We start from the raw sequence: 14,644 nt of genomic DNA on the forward strand, positions 1-14,644 counted from the left end.
TTTTTTATTCCAATATTAATTCAATCATTCAAAAAATGTTATCGGGATGCGCAGGATTAATTACTTTGCCTCCATGTATAAAGATTAAGCGAACATTGCATCAATCCATAGAAGAGGCATAGAATGTTTACAAAGACAGAGTGGTGTGGCATTTTATTCTCTTGGTCTACGCCTGCGGGGAAACAGCTTGTTATTAATTAGTTAACTTAAATGTAAAATAGGAAATATCTTTTAGTTTCAGAAAATAACATTCGGATATGGCAACTCTTCGGCTGTCAGCGTTCTCCGGCGCTACTTGTCATACATACGTAGCCGCTCCTGGCTGTATCCTGGAGAGGCAGGAGCCATATTGCGCAAGACCAAGGCGGCCCTAGACTACCTGGCCTTCCTCAACTCTTCCACGGAGAAGGACGAAGCCGTGGAACCCTTCTTCAGCATACTTAACCAGCTGATGAAATCGGAAAATGCTGTTCTGGATCAACAGGTATGGCTACAATACAGCCATCCCTTATTACCCACATTTAAACATATCGCTCACTCCTTTCAAGAACGTCATAAATCAAAAATCTTCAAATTTCAGTCGTGCATGTTTTCGGATTGCCCAGAAAATGTACTATATCCCAGCAAAAGTGGCATATTTTTAACTTAATATTTACCAGCTACAGGGCACAAAATGTTGTTTTTGCATTTTGAAGAAAAGGTATTGTTTAATTATTTTTTTAAATATACTAAACATTTTTCAAATGGAGAAAAACCCTTCAGGTTTTACCTAAAAAGATCTGTTGCACAGTAAAAAGTTCAATAGGTGGCTTGATATTTATTTTTGATACAATGTGTTATATTTTTAAACTTTAAAAACGTTCTCCTGAAAAATCCAGTTTTTCGATTTATGACGTTCTTGAAAGGAGTGAGCGATATATGAAGTCAAGAGATAAGAAAACTCAAATTGAAGATATGAGTGGAATAAGAGCGTTAAATATACTTACAAATTCAATTCTATTCAAAGCATTAAGGCCTTTTATTTAAACAATTTACTATATCAGAAACAGGATTATTCACCCTACGGATGACATATCAATATTATAGATGTCTCAGCTTGAGATTAAACATCTATCGTTTATACATACGAAAGAAGATGAAGGTCTGAGCATCCCTGGAATTACGACCTGGCATTTGTTGGCTTAAGTGATCACTTTATACATTTATGTAACGTCAAGCATTCTATAAGTTATTGAACATTTACATTGCATTAATTTTTAAAACTTGTATATATACAATGCAAGTAGGTACATTTTTTTTACATGTTAGCTCTTATTTCTATTTGGAAGTATGGCTGATTGTAGTGCCATCGGTAAAGAAATATGTAAATTATATATTATAATGTAGTTTACGCCATTAATATTTAAAAAAATGCAATAATGAACAGAATGGTGAATGTTACACAAGCGTTTAAAGTAATCACTAAAGCCAATCAAATGCTAGGTTGTTAGCCGTGGGATGCTAAGACTTCCATCTTCCTTGATATTAATATAAAAAACTATAGATTTTAGCTCATTTGAGACACCCTTTCAATGCTATGTGGTTTTACACCCCGCATTTCAATAATTCTACCTTCATTTCCTTTTGAATGTGTTAGATTTAAGCAATGAAAACATTGTATACCGTCATCTGTGGGCGTCGGATGTAAGCAAGCAGAGGTGCGCAAGAGAGCGGCGCAGAGCGAATAAGAGGATCTACGACAGTGGTCGGTCGATTAGAAAAACACGTATATTGTTATTAAATAAACTCAATTGAAAAGTTAATCTTTGTTCTCTTTGCATCCTTCCTTATTCCCGACAACAGAATGTATAACTGGAATAACAGTCTGTTCAGTTCTGTCGGATAATCTGATAATATATAAAAACTTTACAGGGTGTGCAAGAACTTCAACAAGCCGTGGTTCTAGGAGCTGCCTTCGGTGGAGGGCCAACACTTCGCCTGAGTGAATTATCCGTGCACTGTGACTCCATAAAGCCTGGCACTTCAACATATCATTCTGCCTTTCCTTTTAGTAATACCAGGTAAACAAATATCATTTCATTTGACAGTTGCCCTAATATTTCTGGAACACCATATTACTTAGGATATTAATAGGAACTTAGAATATTATCTAGGAAGCATAGAGCAAGCATATTATACATGCGTTCTGTCATATCTAAGTAGGTACTTGATACTTAATTAATTAAGGAAAATAGGAACCTTAAAGAAAGTAGGAACCTACCTTTTAAAAGGTAGGTTCCTACTTTCTTTAATATTCAAAACTGAATGGAATGTTATTTGAATGCACCAGAGGTGTTCTTTTGTTTTTTTCTGAAAAATGTTGCAGTTTTCCCGCTCTTTATATCTTGAGCTGTCACTTTTTTTTATTTCTTTTCATTATTTTTTTTCATTTCAGTAATGATGGATGGGATCAGGAAAGTGTTGACTTGTATCTGTCACCAGATGAGGGAGCAAAACCAGTACCTGCAAAATCAATTTTAATGTTTATCAACTATAAAAATCTTACCAAGTATTTCACATCTCTGTACTACTCCACTGAAGTCAAGTAAGTACTATTTTCTTATAAAATTATATTTTATTATTATTATTTGTTTGACTTTCTTAGTGGATTAAATTGATCTCTTCTTATATCGAAATACAACTATAATATATCGCAAGTATACAGCCAAAAAAAAATTAACTCTAAAATCCCTATTTGAATAATCCCTGTTATTTAAAGCTTTTAGCCTGAATAAAATACCCGCTATTAAAATTAAAGTTGAATTTACTTTTCTTCTTCTCCGTTTTAATCCTCATTGCTGAGGGTTGTGACCCTTGCAGAAACAATGACTCTTCTCCAGTTATCCCTTGACTGCGCTGCACGTAGCGCTCCAACCACTGAGGTGCCTGCTGCTGCCTTAATTTGATCGGTCCATCGTGTGGGGGGATCTTCCTCTCCCTCTCTTTCCCTCCAGGCTACCGATCACAACTAGTCGTTCCAGGCTATCCTCGTTGCCACGCGCAACGTGTCCAAAGAACTGGAGAATCCGTCGGGTACAGATATTGGCCATAGTCAAGCCATCCAAGCGTAGTTCCTGGCGAATGGACTCATTAGTGCGTCTAGCTGTCCATGGAATTCGGAGCATGCGCCTCCAACACCACATTTCGAAGGCATCAATTTTTCTCCTTTCTGCTGTTTTTATAGTCCATGTTTCAGCAGCATAGAGAAAAATGGAGTGGACCAAGCTCCTGACAAGCTTCATCTTGGTGTTGTTACTCAAACCCCGGTCTTTCCAGATTTTGTCTAGCTTAGACATGGCACTTTTAAAACTACATAAATATGACATTTCAAACTACTTAGTGTATTTTTAACTAAAGTTTTACTTAGTAAATACCACTATTTCTTAAAATCTACCGTGACATGTGTTTCGATGCATTCAGCATCATTTTCAAACACATTGAACGCATCGAAACACGTGTCACAGTAGATTTTAAGAAATAGTGGTATTTACCAAGTAAAACTACTTAGTGTATTTTTACAGTTTATAGAATGTTAAAAACTTTATAATATGCAATCATAAAATCAAAATTACATATTCTCAAGTTTATATTTTTTGTTAGTACACCAACGATTGTCAAAATAGATCCAAGTTATGTAGGTTGAAAGGAGTCGCAATTTAAAATATACAAAAATGTGTCTTACTGGGTTTTCAAGTGTTGAATTATTTGTACGATTGTGATATTTTTTTCTAGGGATGGCAATGGTCTTGAGTACTGGGTGGCTTCTCACATTGTGACAGTCCGGGTGGCCAGTGGAGATGGAGCCGTCCTCGCTCTACCTCGCGGAGCTCTCTCCTTCCAGATAAAGCTGTATCACTCTCCGCCAATTCCTAGACCCAAAAGTATGAAACTTATCATCTTCATGACATTTTTTATGTGAAAATATGCATTTTGTAAAAGAAAAACACTTGTTTTTTATCACTTGAGTTTATTTTATTGTAATGACTAGTTTCGGAAGCTATGCTTCCATCTTCAGGTCTAAATATGAACTTTATATTTAAACATAGCATAGCTTCCGAAACTAGTCGTTTTATCAAAATAAACTCTAGTGGTAAAAAAAAAAGTTTTTCTTTTAAAATTTTGTCATGTCTCACCACAAAGTGAATGCCGAAACAATAAATAAAATAAAAATCTGTTTTATTTAACCTTTCCGGGAGTACAGACGTTAATAAACGTCAGTGCGAATTTTCCTTAAAGGAGTATCGACGTTAATGAACGTCACAGTTCGTTTGTAAGTTTGTATGATGTAACTTGTATAGCAATGACATCTGTGAATATTTCTATGTAATTTTATCATAAAATTTAACCTAGAGATGGTAAGTTGTATTTTTAAAAATTATTTATATATACATAATTTCTATGTTCATTATTCATAGATTTAGTGGAAAAAAATTATTAAAAAAAATCATATAAAAAGAACCCACTCCCCATAGAAAGTCGGACATCAATTATTGTACTCCCGGAAAGGTTAAACCGTGTCATATATTTTTTTATAAATTAGTAATAAAAATCAATTTTCATTTCAATTCAAACCCTTATCCGCATCCCAATGGTGCATAGGGCACTGTATTATAAAAACATAGTGTTATCTTGATCGCTAACACACGAAGGAAAGGTGATCAGCCCTCCGCTTCAGGTACCAGTCCAGGGTAATATTGAATAAATATTAGAGTGAAAAAATCACTTTTATTTATTTGAACCTTGGACCTCCAGAATGGTAGCCGAGCGTGCTGACATCACCAGAGTAGAATTTGTATAATACAAGACCAAGATAATTCTACCACAGTCCACTGCTCTATCAAACTCTTTCAAGAAGAGATCGCATATGTGGGATCCTTTTACCAGTATTTTTGTTTTGCAATATTGGTTATGATATTATTATTTAAAAATTGTAGCTTCCGGAACGATAGTATGCGGCAGGTATGAGAATGGAATGTGGTCCGAGGGAACTTGCAGCACCGTGAGGACCTCGGGAGATGTGACGCAGTGCGCCTGCGAAGACCAGGGAATGTACGCTCTGCTCCTTGCCAGACAAACAGCACAGGTGAACTAAATGTGTTTTTCAAAAAAACCTATTTAAAGTAATCAAAGTAGTATTCATGAATACTGTTAATAATAGTAGTAGAATGTAAATTGCAAAACAATGTATGATAGATGTTCAAATAAGGAAAGATTGCAAGGAATATTCTTATATCTTGTATTTTATCGATAATGCAATAAGCATTGTCAATAAAATTAGAAAGGTGTGTTGAGTTTTGTCCGCCTCCGTAGTGTTATGGTCAGCACGCTCTGCTACCGTACTGGAGGTCCCGAGTTCGATTCCGAGGGGGGAGTCAAATACACATAAGGGGTCAAATAAATATAAGTATTTTTTTCACTCTAATATTTATTCAATTATTATCCTGAAGCGGAGGGCTGATCACCTTTCTTTCATATGTTAACGATCAAGATAACACTGTGTTTATATGATGCAGTGCCCTATGCTGGGATGAGGGTTTGATGATGTGTTGAGATGGTGTGACATGTGATTGGAATGTGTGAATTGAACAGTAAAACAAATTTATGGGGTGAATGTAGTTGAAAATAATAGCTGAGGAAGATGGAGAGAAACTTAGCATGATCAAGAATCGCAAATACTTGACAGCGGTGTAGTTCAGTTAGTCGGCTAGATCTGCTTCCAATTCGACGTTGGCCGGTACACTGATACCAACCCCGACCAGCACAGCAGACAGACACGGAACAGTGCTAAAGTATTTGCAGAAAATGTTGAATTGTTGCATTCCTCACTAAACCATTATTCATCGACATTTTATTACAGATCCTTTTCCCAAGTTGCGATTTAATTTTTCGCCAGTCTTCTACAGTCTGCTAACCCCTAATGCATGGAGATTAGTGTATAATGAATGCAATATCTCTCTCCAGAATGGGTCTCTGGAGCAGGGGGGCAGCCAGCAGGCGGTGCAGGCCCTCCTGGGCGCTGCGGCCCTCACCATCCTGGCCTCAGGTCTGCTGCTGCTTCCCGGATGGCTGCGCAGGCGCTGCTGCCTGCTGTACCTCAAGCTGCACTACTGCTTCACCACTTCCCTGGCCCTCGGGCTCATGCTCTACTGCTTCATGTCTGATGTAAGCCTGACACTAATAAATCATGCACAAAGTCAAACAATACAAACGCAGGAAAGCAAAATAGATAGTGAAATATTAGAATTTATAACATGCAGAACTTACTTAAAATTAAGACCGCATTGTATGTATGACAGTATTAAAATCTTCTTGTTTATGTGCCATGTCAGTCCTCCTGATGTCAACTATCATTTGAGTATATGTCCCTTGGGCAACTCTAAACAGGGCCTCAACTATTCTGATATCTGTCCAATCTCGTATATTCCGGAGCCAGACGTGTCTTCTGCCCACACCGACCCTCTATATAACCTATTGTGATTAGGTGCAACAGCTTGTACTTCTCACCTCTAAGTGAATGCCCCAAATAGGACACCTTCCGGACTTCAGTTAACAATTGTCTTTCTACTCTAGCACTTTGCTCCTTGCAGCACATTTATGCTTCTGACCATATTGGTCCATGGAATACGTAGCATTTTATGATGCAACCACATTTAAAATGCCCCTTATTGGTTCATAATGCTGATCTTGAGAGTCCACGATTCAACTCCGTATAAAAAGTACTGACCAAACAAACATATCACCCAACCATTATTTGATGAACAAAATGTTGATAGAATATAATTTTTCTTAGTCTTCATTACTGAGGGTTGTGACCCTTGTCGAAGTAATGACTCTTCTCTAGTTATCCCTTGACTGCGTTGCAAGTAGCATTCCAACCACCGAGGTACCTGCTGCTGTCTTAATTTGATTGGTATATCGTGTGGGGATCTTCCTCTCTTCCCCTCTAGGTTACCAATCATAACCAGTCATTCCAGGCTAACCTTACCACGCTCAACGTGTCCAAAGAACTGAAGAATATTTTATAATAGTTTTCATCATATCTTAATTTTCCACCATGACAGAACTAAGCAAGCAAATCATTTGACACCAACACAACATCTTGCCTCAGTATTTCTCCTCTCTAATTCTCAAGATCCATAAAATGTCTCCATTTCCAGTGGTGCGGCAACATGAGTGGGGGTTGGCTGGAGCTGCTCCTCCTGGGAGGGGGCGCCGCGCTGGTGGCACAGCTCCTCCTCCTGTACGCCGAGCTGGCCTGGCCTGCCCCGCCGCCACCGCACCTGCCGCGGACCATTCTGATGCTCATGACAGGTGCCTCAAATCTGCAGCCCTTGGGCTTTTGGATTCGCTTAATAACAATCACTTATCTCATCAACATTTTGTGGACTAACCTATATAAGAGTACACCCGTTCGTGTATCAATTTTTTTTTTACCAACTCATAGATTCAATTTTTATGATTGTTACAGTCGTTAATGTTCTCATTTTTCTCACTGATTTATTGACCCGTTGCATATATTTTTAGTTTTGGACAAATTGCATTTATTACATCTTTAAATTTTTCAACATATTGCTCTGATGACCTTATTACCCAGAAATAATATTTTTTTAATGGACATAGATTGCTTACTCGGCTATTTTAGACCAACTTCAATCATTCCAATGAATTTCAGTGGTTTTTAGAGCGGAAAAGAGGTGAAAATAACCTATGGTGCTATTAGGGAGAGATAATACTTGATACATACATTTTTGCCATAACGAAATATTTGTTTCTGGAATCAATGTTAAGAAGTTACTTAAACATAAACTTCCTCAAGAACAATATATATTACCATAACACAAACTTCCTGATTAGCAAAATACTCAAACATGAAATTCCTGAAGTTCCTCAATAGCAACTTACTCAAAAACAACGACCTCAAAAATAAGTTATGAACTTTCTAAATAGCATATTACTCAAACAAAAATATTCTTAATAATATCCTATAAACCAGCCTATGATAGGTCATAAGCCGTGTAAATACCCAGACTTCCATATTCTTCTTCATATATCATACAGGAGAAAGTGACCAAGTGCAATTTTTACAAAAACGTGATCATTGACTATTTGATATCTTACTAGCTTAATATTGCCCTGAAAAAAATCCCAAAGGATTTTAAACACGGAAGTATAATATATTGACTTGTTAAAAATGACTAACTGCATTGATGTTTTGTTAGTTGTTCACTTTCTCCTGTACGACTATGATATGTTGAGATGTAAAAATTTAAAAATAACTCTCAAGTGGAGAAACCCAGATTTGTGAATAAAAATTCAGACACACCCAAAAATCTTGTGAACAAATATCTTTAACAACAAGACATGAAACATGAAACATGAACGTGAAAGATTTCAATATCACTGTTTTTTTCCAAATATATTTCCAGGCGTCTGCGTGTTGGCGGCCTTGTGTTCCCGTGCAGCCGGCGGCTCCGGGTGGGGGCTGCGGGCCCCCTCTACCCCGCTGGCAGTATTCGGGGCTGCGTCGGCCCTCCTGGCTGCCCTGCACTTTCTGCTGTGCCTCTGTGTCTCGTCCCGACTGCGTTTGCTGAGATCGAAGCTCCCCGACAGACATCATTACATTGAAAAGAGGTACCAACATTCATTACTGTATCTGACGCATCTTGTGGACATCTCTTTGTTATGGGTCCCGGACACTCGGGTCCCAACAGATGTCCAGTGACCATCCGACTAAATTTATATTAGCCAACTGTCCATCAATCAAATGTGTATTAGCCAAATGTCAATTTGGCAAAATATCCATCAGCCACTAGACCATTCGACCAGACAGCTGTACGTGTGATGATGAGACACCTCAAGATGTCCCTCACCTGTTGATGCTTTGCCCCCTTTTCAGCTTTGAAAGACAACAGCTGGAGGCGCGTTGCAGGAGCCTGGGTGAGGATCTATCCAACATCGAATCCGTGATAGTTCATAAGGAATTGTCACGAGAGGTAGTATCATACATGATAAAAATAGTGAAGGACATTGGTAACATAAACCAAAGTAGGACACAAAATGCCGAACCCTCTTCTAGTGGAACGGAAGGTCTGCTGATGACAGTCAACAGTCCGCCTTCTCCTGAGGAGTTTTACGTGGTTTCCTCCCAGCAATGAGCAAATGCAGAGAAGTTCCTATTTGACCCACACTAGATGATCCCTCCTGTTCCCAACACAGATTCAAATAAAAACATATTTAATTAGCTAGAAGAAACAAAAATCCACTAAATGATCTATAAGCCTTGTACATAATAAGCAAGGTAAATAATAAATGCAATTCCCATCTAAAAAAAAAAAAAAAAAGACCATTCGGCTAAATTTCTATTGGCCAAAGTTTCATGGGTCAAATCTTCATTCCGTGAAGTGTCTATTGACCAAATGTCCATTCGGTGAAATGTTCATCATATTAGCCAAATGTTCATCATATTAGCCAAATGTTCATCATATTAGCCAAATGTTCATCGACCTAATATTGGTAGACCACATACCTGACGAGCCAAATGTTACTTTGTCTACATATTCCTATATTATTAAGTTTATCTGCATATATGAGGTGAATATGGTTGGTAATAGAAGCATAGGAAGACCGAGGAAAACTTTGCATGATCAAGTATTTAAAATACTTGAAAGTAGTCAGGTCAGGAGTCGCCAGGATTAATCGGCAAATATGTATGAGGTCCAGGCGGACCATGGAAGCCCATAGTGTAATAATGGTCGGTACGCTGGGCTACCGTACTGGAGATCCCGGGTTCGATCGGATGCGGATAAGGGTTTAAAAAAATAAAAATAAAATGTATGAGGAGATGCATGAATGTGAAAAAGGCAAAGATTGTTTCCAGACAGATTGGTGTGGCGTTCTGTTCTCTCTACCTTTCCCTGCGGACAAGGGGAGTGATATATTTGTAAATAGAATAAGTGTTTGTAATGATTTAGTGATTTGTTTTCACAAAGCGTTGGAAAATTCTACTTTACATTGAAAATTGTCCCACCGCATTCCCGGATCTGATCTTCCTGATCTGAAAACATCTAGACTTCCTGACAGACCCTCATTTCAATTCTCCTTGACACAATTTTGTAATTCATCAACTTTGCAGGGTTGGGATGATGCGTCGCAGTGCCGCCATCTTCCTGTGCAGTAAGGCGTTTGAGATAGCCAGCATCGTACACTACAACCTGCCCGGCACTGTCTCCAGTAACGTACTTGCTGCAACAGCAGCTCTACTGGTAACCACACCTACTTATTGCATTTCTTCTCCAAACACCAATACAAATTCTTTCCCCCCTCACTACTGTGAATACCGTCTTTCCAGGGCATAGTTGTGTTTGGGTGCTACATCATACGGGATGAGACTTCGGGCGGACTGAGGAGGCTGCTGAGGCCCAAGGAGACAGACTGGGACTGCAGCTCCGACTATGCCAATACTTCACTAAGCTGTAAGTGCCAATCGCATACACAAACATTCAATGGTGCTAATCTTGAAGTTCGGTGATCCATAATCTATTTTCTCATTCTGGCTACATCAAGTACATACTGCTGACTGATGAGACCAGTCTCACATCATGACCTCGAGCAAGCTAAACAAATACTACAACTTCAAAGTGAATGTTACACAAGTGTATAAAGTGATCGCTAAAGCCAAATGCCAGATCTTAAGCCTTGGGATTCAGACTACCATCTTCATTCTTTCTCTTTCTTCTATATAGAAAAAACAATGTTTCATATCAAGTTGAAAGACACCTGTAATAAAATATATAATAATATAAAACCCTAATCCGCACCCCAATGGTGCATAGGGCACTGTGTCTTATAAACGCAGTGTTATCATGATCGTTTTACACATGAAGGAAAGGTGATCAGCCCTCCGCTTCAGGTACCAGTCCATGGTAATATTGAATAAATATTACAGTGAAAAAATCACTTATATTTATTTTTTACCCCCCTTGGGAATCGAACCCGGGACCTCCAGAACGGTAGCCGAGCGTGTTGACCATTACACTACGGAGGCTAAAAGGAGAAAAAATAAAACTCATTAATTGATTCGGCAGTCACTTTGTGGTAAAATCTATCCATTTTTAATTAATGTTTTACCATGTAAATACCACTATTTTTTTTAAAATCTACTATGACACGTGTTTCGATGCATTCTGGATCATTTTCAAACACCGTATTTTAATCGGTGTTTGAAAATGATGCGGAATGCATCGAAACACGTGTCACAATAGATTGTAAGAAATAGTGGTATTTACTAAGTAAAACATTAATTAAAAATAAAACTTGTTAATTGTACGCTAAGCAAAAGATTTTCTTTCACATGGAGCTGGATTTAATTTGATTCAAATTACTTGCTTACTTCAGCCTTCTTGTTGTGTCCAGTATTGAACACAGGCCTACCTCTTGTACTTCCACAGTTGTCTATTTATCTTGATGTCATCGGATCATCTTGTCTGGGGCCTACCCATGCATCTGCGTCCTGTTCTAGGCCTCCAGTCGAGCTCTTTTTTCGTCCACCTATCCTCAGACATACGTGCCATACGACCTGCCCAGTTCCTTTCTTGTTCCGCGATTCTTTGAGCCACATCTGTTACCTTGGTCTTTTCCCTTATCCAAACGTTCGTTTTTCAGTCCCTAAGGGATATGTTTCTTCTTCAAACCCTTATCCGCACCTCATGGTGCATAGGGCACTGTATCATATAAACACAGCGTTATCTTGATCATTAACACATTATGGAAAGGTGATCAGCCCTTCGCTCCAGGTACCAGTCCAGGGTAATATTGAATAAATATTATAGCGAAAACATCACTAACATTTATTTGACACTCCCCTGGGAATCGAATCCGGGACCTCCAGTACGGTAGCCGAGTGTGCTGTCCATTACACTACGGAGGCATACTGATATGTTTAGCATCCTTCAAATGACCATGAAGTTTGTCTTGTGATTTCAGTTTTCATAAAGCAGGGGGGCGACGCGGAGTCCCGCAGCGCCCCCGGGGGGGAGTGCTCCCTGCCGCTGGCCGGAAGCAGCGCGGCGCCCCCGTCCCTGTGGAGGAGCCCCGCGCCGCTGCACCCGGCGCACCACACCATGCACGACCACAGAGACAGGTTACTATCCACGCAACAGTATCCTTTCCACACAAATGTGCGCATTATTATTTCTGTTTTTTGTTATTATTAAGTTGAACTTTTATTCAAATCATGGCCTAACTTGACCTTGGCTAGAAAGAGGATGAGTATAGAAGTCATTATATATAAAAGTGGGGAAATTTTGTATGTAAATGTGCGATATGTTGGAAAAACGGGGGAGTTGATTAAAAGCACACATCACTTTCAAATGAATGCTGGTATTTAAATGTTATCCATAAAGTACTTCTATAAAAAGCTTCTGAATCAAGTGGAGGAAAACTTTCTGAACTCCGACACCAACCCAGCACCAAGTTTAGGGAGCGAGCCTTTGCAGTGGCAGGCTCTGTTGCCTAGAACTGTTTATCTTTTCATTTAAGAATAATCCAGAATCCCAACCAGTTTCGATTACAACACAAGATTCATCTTTCTGAAGTCTCCAATTTAATTCAAATTAAATGGTAAATTCAAAGCCTTCTTCCTGCAAGCAATGTTCCTTCTCTTTTGAGAACGATCTAGAGCCCCAAGCAGTTTCCATCACAACCGAAGACTCATCTTTCTCAAATCTCTAATGAAATTAAAATAAAAATAAATTATAAATTCAAAACCTTCTTCCTTCAAGCAATATTATTTACAATTTTTTTGTGTGGATTATAATTAACGAATTGCATTTAGATCAGCGTTTACATGTTACAATTTATTTTGTACTTATTACATAGCGTAAGATGTAGTAAAAAAATGTTAAAAACAATCACCCTTGAGATGATATTTTGTAAAAATGGCGCTATATAAGTTACTCAAATATTATTATAATTATTATTAGTCATTAATATTCAAAGCTGTTAAAATTTTTCAGATCGATGGGCAGCAAACAGGCGGACATCGTCAAAAGCGTCGAGTTTAAAAACATCCCTCCCATGATGGACAGTCCGGAGCAGCGCTCCACGTCCAGTTCCAACGGGGGCCCCGTCTCCAGCGTGTGCGACCTCGTGCCCCCCGAGCCACCCTCGCTCCCCTCGCCGCAGGAGTACGTCACCCGCGTCTGCGTGGAGCTCGGCATCCTCAACCACCAGCATCACCCGCCGCCACCGTCAGACCCCCCCATCCTACTCTGCGCCGTGGACTTTGTGGACTGCAAGTATAATCTAAATCCGTTGGATAACGCGGACAACTGCGTGCTCTGCGTCAACTCCAAACAAGAGGCTAAAGAGCCGGTGCAGTTACCGATCAAAAGCTGTCTGAAGAATAAGGATCATCCGATTTACCGGTCCGATGTCGTGCTCAAAGAGTCTCCGTCGACGGAATCCGAGGACGACAGTCGGGGCGTGTCTGATCTGGAATCCACGGAGCATCCGGATGATGCCGACGGTCAGCAGGACGATCCCAACATGGACGGGATGCTGGATCTCATCTCCCACGATCTGGACTACCTCCTAAACAGGAATAACGCTACCGTAGCGCCGGCCAAGCCGCAATCCGCGGACACCCAGCCCAAACCGTTTGCAGCCATGGAGCAAATACAGGAAGAGAGTTTATAAATCCTATTTGTTATATAATACATATTAAGGATTAATTTAATACTTGAGTATTGAACGACCAAAAATATCTTTAAAACTTTGCCATGTTGCTCATAACTATTATGATCTCTAGCCACATCCAATAGTGCATACGGCACTGGATTGAATCGACGTGATGATGGGTCGATCATTAATTATATGAAGATAAAGTTTCCTCACTCTGATTCATTCATTTTATTTTCCTTTACCGCTATTCGCCCCCAAATAGTGCCAAGGGCACCATATTGAATCCAAATGGTCTTTTTATCATTAGTTTATAATCAATTACATAAAAGTAAGGTGATTGTTTAATTATTTCACTGTAAATTGTTATTATTGATTTTAAAATTCTCTGATCTCATTTAAAAAAATCATTTAAGAATGTAGATATGTATTTTATATTTGTATGATATTTGTACCTCTTACATTAATTGCGGTTTTAATAATATGTAATGTTTATATGTTGTATTTGTACATAATATTTGTTTTTTTATAAAAGTCTTGGGAATATTAACCATTTCATGCCCGTGTTTTTTTTCATACTTATAGAACTAAAAATATCAGATTATTTAATTTTTAATTTCAAGTGTTTACGTGATTCAAAAGTTGTCCAGTTAAAAAATGAAACAAAACAAAAGCAATAAAAATTTACCTTATTTTAAAAATAATGAAAACAAATCCTACTATAATATTTAAAAAAACAACAAAAGAAAATTTGGCCATTTATCAATTTTTTGAGGAATTTCAAAAAAATTCAAACAGAGCCGAAGATGGTGGAATTAGCGAGCTCAGTTCAGTTCTTGTGTAAAGCAAACAAGTGGAAACACGCGAGCAGTGCTCAGGTTGGCACATACGATACATGCGCCGTTCACAAACACTGCTCGTTCAAAAG

The 14,644-nt window shown here is 38.7% G+C and overlaps 1 protein-coding gene across 7 annotated transcripts in view; it reads left to right on the top strand.

Annotated features, from left to right (window-relative positions):
- The window catches only part of LOC148310769 (uncharacterized), a 95,916-nt gene extending 81,643 nt beyond the window's left edge, over positions 1 to 14,273 (top strand). For 6 of the 7 annotated variants that reach the window (XM_088257741.1, XM_088257743.1, XM_088257744.1 and 3 more), the window contains 12 exons: positions 236 to 484; positions 1,912 to 2,060; positions 2,435 to 2,584; positions 3,772 to 3,920; positions 4,974 to 5,122; positions 6,001 to 6,201; positions 7,197 to 7,350; positions 8,466 to 8,670; positions 10,172 to 10,301; positions 10,388 to 10,511; positions 12,022 to 12,178; positions 13,053 to 14,273. In XM_088257741.1, coding sequence (XP_088113867.1) covers positions 236 to 484; positions 1,912 to 2,060; positions 2,435 to 2,584; positions 3,772 to 3,920; positions 4,974 to 5,122; positions 6,001 to 6,201; positions 7,197 to 7,350; positions 8,466 to 8,670; positions 10,172 to 10,301; positions 10,388 to 10,511; positions 12,022 to 12,178; positions 13,053 to 13,734 — 2,499 coding nt within the window. In that variant the 3' untranslated portion in view covers positions 13,735 to 14,273. Of the gene's footprint in view, positions 1 to 235; positions 485 to 1,911; positions 2,061 to 2,434; positions 2,585 to 3,771; positions 3,921 to 4,973; positions 5,123 to 6,000; positions 6,202 to 7,196; positions 7,351 to 8,465; positions 8,671 to 10,171; positions 10,302 to 10,387; positions 10,512 to 12,021; positions 12,216 to 13,052 lie in introns of all 7 variants that reach the window. The other variant, XM_088257747.1, reaches the window with a different exon arrangement.
- The last annotated feature ends 371 nt before the right edge of the window (positions 14,274 to 14,644 follow it).

The sequence above is a fragment of the Brachycentrus maculatus genome, unplaced genomic scaffold (genome assembly GCF_059751285.1).
Source record: "Brachycentrus maculatus isolate JH-2025_06_01 unplaced genomic scaffold, ASM5975128v1 h1tg000087l, whole genome shotgun sequence".
NCBI lineage: Eukaryota > Metazoa > Arthropoda > Insecta > Trichoptera > Brachycentridae > Brachycentrus > Brachycentrus maculatus.